Source organism: Aplysia californica, unplaced genomic scaffold, assembly GCF_000002075.1.
Source record: "Aplysia californica isolate F4 #8 unplaced genomic scaffold, AplCal3.0 scaffold00509, whole genome shotgun sequence".
NCBI lineage: Eukaryota > Metazoa > Mollusca > Gastropoda > Aplysiida > Aplysiidae > Aplysia > Aplysia californica.
The window spans coordinates 99,594-106,280 of record NW_004797779.1 but is presented as its reverse complement, the minus strand read 5'-3'; the positions used below and the strand labels follow the sequence as shown (position 1 = coordinate 106,280).

The following is a 6,687-nucleotide window of genomic DNA, read 5'->3' as shown; positions in this document are numbered from 1 at the left end:
CTCGGCGGCACCATCACCATCATCACTACCACCAGCAGCAGCAGCACCATCATCACCATCATCATCATCATCATCATCATCACCATCATCATCATCATCATCATCATCATCATCATCATCATCATCAAAGTTATCGTTGTAGACTACAAAATATATAAAACGGTGGAGACTTGTAAGATTTTCACAAAATTTGTTGTTATTCAAAGTTTTACCAAAGTCATATACGTTATCATCTAAGTTATCATCTTAGTTCTCATCATCATCATCATCACCATTATCCTCATCATCATCATCATCATCATCCTCATCATCATCATCATCATTATCATCACCATCATCATCATCATCACCATCTCCATCAACATTATCATCATCATCATCATCATCATCATCATCATCACCACCACCAGCATCATCATCACCATCATCATCGTCATCACCATCATCATCATCACCATCATCATCATCATCATCATCATCATCACCATCATCATCATCATCATCACCATCATCATCACCATCATCATCATCATCATCATCATCACCATCATCATCATCATCATCATCATCATCCTGTTGTGGCAAAAGTGACACAGACATGCACGTTCACGGCTCTCCGTTCCTTTCTTCGCTCAGTTGCTCTCTTCAATCTCTACTCTCTTGGTCTCTCTCAGTCTGTTCAGGTTTTCCACATAACTTGTTTTGTAGCGGAACACAGCACTACTACATTTTAAACAACAATTCGAAATAACAAATAAATAAAAATAGCATTTGTATAGCGCATATCCCCGCTCAACAGCAGGCTCTATGCTCTTTACACTACAAGTGTAGTGCATAGGAGATTTCCTGCAAAGTGTGTGGACCTTGGCTCCGTCCCTTCCTATCTCTGTCTTCCGACAGTCCCCCCAAGGCCGGGAGCGACCTATTTATATATATACTTCCCGTGAACTACCACAGCGAGAGATCCCTGTGCTCCTCCGCACGGAAACCCCCGCGCCCCGAGTAAATCTGGATACTTGTGGTGAAAAGTGGCCAAGTGTATACAACATGTTTTAAGTCTACCCCTGCCTCATTTGCCTTTTTTTTTCCACACATAAAAGCGAGATGTTGAAGGCTGTTATGTTGATTCGTATGTCCCAGGTACTGCATTTGTCATTTCCTAATTGTTCTTTTTAGTGAGCAGGTCACATTGGCTTCTTTCAGCGCTATCTGTTTTGATTTCTTTTCTTTCCAACAAATCTTCTTAAAGAAATCCTCCATGAGCCATCACGGTAAAATCAGGCTCTCATCCACGTACAGAAATCGGAGAAACAGGCATTTTTCCACCACTTTGGAAAATCTCATCGAATTTTTATTTTTTTCCATGTGAATTTTACTGAAACACCTTGATTGGGTAAAAAATTGGTCTTTTTTGTAGTTTTCAAAGACTCTCTAGCTAACGGATTTACCAAACTTTGGGGGCTTTTTTCTCTGTAATTTCAGCTCTGGAACTAGGTGACCTGGCTTCCTTCAATCTCAGAAGTGAAATTAGCAAGAAAATGGCCTCCATAGTTTCGTCATTTCCATAGCTTGAGAGCCCTTGGAAACTGAAAATTGACATCTTTGGTGCCTTTAATCAATGTTTTTCTGTAAAATCCACACTCAAAAATGTGTTTTTATTTATGGATATAAAAGGTGTTGAGCCAAAAAAAAAGAAAATTAGTTTTAATTAGACAAAAATTGCCCAACTTTCAGAAAAATGCCAATGTCTTTGATTTCATTGTTTTGACAAGTGTCTGATTTCACCACGATGCCTCACATTTTTATTTGTCTTTTTGCATATATGTATATGTGAGGTGTGCTGTCAAAGTGAGTTAATTCTCGCAGTCCACAAATGAAGAGATGGACCAAAAATCAACACTAGGGTCGAACTTGTAGATTTTTAATTGATGTCATATTTGCTGTCTGAAATGCTTTTTATTATTTCATACTTTTAAACATTGTAAAAACTTCACGTATAAGCATGATGTTTCTATTTCTATTGGGCTCAAATCTGAGAAGTAACGCATTTTGTCAGCACGCTTCACATATTCTTGTTTGTTGTGGTCACGGAAGGCTTCTCAATCTGATGATGATTAATCGTCTTTCCTTCCAGGTGGAGGCTCATGAGGCTGACATGAACACGATCCTGACAGATCTGTCGTCGCACGAGAACAGAACGCTCATCAAACGTATGATGATTAAGTGTGCGGACGTGAGCAACCCTCTACGACCTTTGTCGCAGTGCAAGGAGTGGGCCTACAGGATAGCTGAAGAGTACTGTCAGCAGGTACGTACTGCTCTGTCTTTAAACGCTATCCGTACGCCCTGGGGTCATTTTGTACCCCCGGGGTTGTATTCTTCACATTTTAGAATACTTCTAGTACAAAGATCTCTTTGAAACTTTCAGTATTTCTCAAAAAAACATTTTGACAGACTGCTATGCAAAGTGTACGGATCGGATCAACGAGTAAATTTCCTCTTTGGAAGTGGTGGCACAGAGTTCCCCTCGTCGTATGGATATGATAGTAACACACGACGTACCGATAGGGTCAAAAGGAAAACCATTTATATAATATATGAATGTGGGAACAGAAAAATGAAGGGGGGGGGGGGAGCAGATTATTGTTTTTGTTTTTTAAAATATTATTGTGTTTTAGTAAAAATGTATCCTTCTGTCTATTTTAGTTTGAAGCGGAACATATTCAATGAACATACAAAACATTACAGCTGAGAGTATCAATTTAAACAGTATAATAGTTTTCTTTTTTGTCGTTTGTGACAATACTTGATTTTGTCGGATACTAGGTTTTCTATTCAAATGGCAGCACTAAAGTTGTTCCCGCATCCGATCCGGACATTGGGGATTGCCTTGTTAGTGAGACAACTTCCTGGTCTTTCGGCGTACTGTGGTAGGGTGGCCAGTTCTCTGTCAGAACTGAAAGATTTTTCTGTCCAGGTGGTTTTATCCACCCCGCATAATTTAACAAAATTTGATCATTTTTTTCATAATTTCTGACTATTTTCCTTGAACATTCTTTGTTAAAATTAACAGAATTGCATAATTTCACATTTTTGGGCGCAGTTTGCATAATTTCAAAATTTTTCTCACTTAAAATGATGGGGACTGGAGTGTACGAGCTGCTATCAAGATATTTAAAGAATTGCATTTGAAAAAGTTTGATATGATGTGAATCTCAAAATCTTTCACGTCAAATTTCTCTAAAACTGTGTACTGAGCAGATACAGCTATGTAATTCTGAGACAGTGAAATATAGCAGGGTTTTTTTTATTGTTTTTTTTTCTCCACACTTTTTCCTATTAAAGTTGTTCAATGAGGTACATGTATTTTTGTTGTATGTTCTTTGAAGACACTGTCTCGGCACTTATATGCCCTTATTGTGTTGCAAGTGCCGTAAAACTCTTACTAAAAATACTAAAGAAGATACAGTCGACCATGTCCAAGACAACCGCCTCTTGTGGAGGAGAAAGTGATTGTCTTAGACAGGTGGTCTTTTGGGACAGTCTCATAATATATACATGTATATACATGAAGACTCAGAGGCAAAACGACGGTAGTCACAAACTGAAAATCATGAGGGTGCCAAATGTGAACACTTTTTGGCTCAACTGTTCTCTGTTCAACTGTTGGTGGATTATTACTGTTAGATTTTCCATTCAACAGCACTTACCAATAGACCACCAGTCAAACAAATATGAAGTTATGAGTCCACAAGCTTTTAGAATTGGCGTCCTCACAATTTCCAGTTTGTGACTGCAGTCTTTTTTCCCCTGTGCTCTTCATATATATATATAGATAGAGAGAGAGAGAGAGAGAGAGAGAGAGAGAGAGAGAGAGAGAGAGAGAGATTATATATATATGAAGAAAAGAACCCACAAGGGGTGAGTGAGAGGTGGTTGTTTGTACCGGTGATTATTTCGAACGAGTGGTCATTAGCCGGTTGGAGTGAGCTTTTCCTGATGACATCAGAGAAATTTCCTAAACTCTAAACTATGTTTTTTCTTCTTTTTCTCCTCCTAGACGGACGAAGAGAAAAGTCGAGGCCTCCCAGTTGTCATGGCTCAATTTGATCGCAAGGTGCTCAATATCCCGAAGTGTCAGCTGGCTTTCATCAACTTGTTCATAACCAACATGTTTGATGCTTGGGACAGTGAGTAGTAGATTCTCTCATGTAATAATTATAATAATAATAATAATAATAATAATAATAGATAGCATTTGTATAGCGCATATCCCCACTCAACAGCAGGCTCTATGCGCTTTACACTATATTATTACCCCAGCAGACCATAGAACACTCCGAAACATTCTCAACTTCATCCCGGGAAGCATACAGTGCAAGCAGCTGGTTAAGCGCTCAAACACTAACAAACTGACAAGATCTTTCGCTGTCTATAGCCGGGTACCCATTCCCACCTGGGTGAAGTGAGGAAAATTCGTGTAAAGTGCCTTTCCCAAGGACACAATGTCGGGCCCTTGACGGGATTCGAACCCACGACCTTACGGTTGCGAGTCCAAGAGCCTAACCACTAGGCCACCGACGTGGCGTTGTCAGCTCTTAGCTGTTACTCTAGTCAAAATAGTCTTTACAGTTCTGCCGTAAGCTGATACTTTTACTTCACTGTTCCGATTCAGCAGCCATCCGGGTTTTAGCCCTTCGGCCTGTCGATGTGGCGAAGAATTTACAGGTTTTTATCAGCTGAGTTTTGTGGCGTAAACTAATAAAACGCCGCTTTTTTTATTCTCAGTAGTTTCGAGAAAAATGGTTTTTTTGTCACTGTAACCATTGAAATGTAGAGTGCTTCAGAATTTTGAATTCAAATTTATTCAAAAATTAGTCGCAGTTTCACTTTGGTTTTTTCGCACAAGTAGGGTAACTGATCAGGCTTTTGATTTTTAGCAAATAAAAATTTTGGCGCTTAAATGAAAAAAGGCATTTTGTCAGTTTACAGCAGAATCTTTAGTGCTGTTCAGCATTTTCATCATTTATAACCAGGGAATTGTGTCAAGTTGTATGATTGGTCACAATCTTAGTATTCTTATTGCCCCACATACCATACATATTCTTTGATCTTTTCCCTCAGAGCTACTATCTTTTCATCATACTTACCAGCGGTACTTGTATATTTGGTCACTTTTTTTTTTTAAGCACAAGCGGGCTGTCCCGGAAAATGCTGTTTTGAGAAAATCAGAGTTTTTGGACCCTTGTTCAGTTTCTTTAAAAGACAAGGAGAGTTTTCTCTATAACCAAACAAATATACACACCAATGAAACCAAACTTCTCCTATAGGTAGGGCAATGCCCACTTTTGGTGTAGGTCAAGATTTCTGGAAACCCCAAAATCTGGGTTAGCCCGCTTGTCCTGAAAAGCGACCATAATATGACCCCTTCATGGGGCAAAGACATAAAACTTTTACTAAAACCTAACAAATATATACATTCTTGTGTCTAGAAATCTCATATAACTGTCTGTTAATTGAGCGTTTTCTTTGAATACTCTAAATGTCATGGAGATGGGGCCTGTTTTAAATTACTTTTTTGGGGCATTTAACAGAGCATTTAGCTCGTTCAAAAGCTGAGTCTAGAGTTGTCGAAATCTAATGACATATTTGTTTGTTTCTGTGTTCTTGCAGTCTACTGTGATATTCCGGAACTGATGAACCATTTACAGCTCAACTACGACTACTGGAAAGATCAACAAGAGCTGAAAGAGAAAGAACAGAAGTCTTCACAAGGTGTTGACAACAGTTAATACTAGTATACCAGTAGAGATCTAACTCTTACAGCCATACGTGATGCTTTAGCAATGTCGTGGACATCCAACGTTCATGCACTGTGGATTATGTTGCCCGGGAATCTGAGAAACGTACTATATAAAGGTCGACAAAATGGTCGGATGAAAGTGTGCGGTGTGCATATATTATATATATATACATGGACAGTACAAGACTTTACGTCAAGCGAGGTGAGGAGCTTATAAAGCCGAGAGTTGTGCAAAGTGGCTAGCAGCAAGAGTCGCCGAATCTCTTGTGAGTGTCCGAATGATTGCAAAACCTGGCCCGCTCAGCTGTGATCTCTAAAAATACAGTAGTAGATTTAAATATTTCCGTTATTGTTGTTGTTTTCCTCCAAATACTGTATCATGTGAATTGTGTTGCTGCATATACGCGTTTTTTTACTCGTCCTTTTCTGAGTAGAAGAAGGTGGTACAAGTGGAGTGTAGGTGTGAAGAAAGTGTGTGGTTTTTTATGAGTCGTGTTTTGTCAACGTTTTCTCAGCACACGCGTGTGTGTGTGTGTGTGTGTGTCATTGCTGCGCCATCGAAAATCTAATCACGTTCTATTTTTGTCAGACATACAATAGTGAGGCAACGTGGTGAAATCAGGCGCCCGTCAAAATAAAGAAAGTGAAAAAACTGGCTTTTTTTCGCAGATTTGGGAATTTTTATCGAATTTTAAATATTTGGCTCACCACCTTTCATACCCATTAAAAAACACAACACATTTCTGTGAGGATTTTACTGAAAAACATTGATTAAAGGCCTAAAATATGTAAATTTTTAGTTTCTATGGACTCTCAAGCTAATGAAATACTAAACTTTGGAGGCCATTTTTCTCTAATTCACCTCTGAAACCAGGCTACCCCAC

The 6,687-nt window shown here is 38.9% G+C and overlaps 1 protein-coding gene across 1 annotated transcript in view; it reads left to right on the top strand.

Annotated features, from left to right (window-relative positions):
• The window catches only part of LOC101860764 (high affinity cAMP-specific and IBMX-insensitive 3',5'-cyclic phosphodiesterase 8B), a gene marked incomplete at its 5' end in the record, with an annotated part of 121,319 nt that extends 114,846 nt beyond the window's left edge, over window positions 1-6,473 (top strand). The window contains 3 exon segments of the mRNA XM_013086826.2: window positions 2,135-2,308; window positions 4,061-4,190; window positions 5,674-6,473. Of these exon segments, the coding sequence (XP_012942280.1) occupies window positions 2,135-2,308; window positions 4,061-4,190; window positions 5,674-5,792 (423 nt within the window).
• Between the last annotated feature and the right edge of the window lie 214 nt (window positions 6,474-6,687).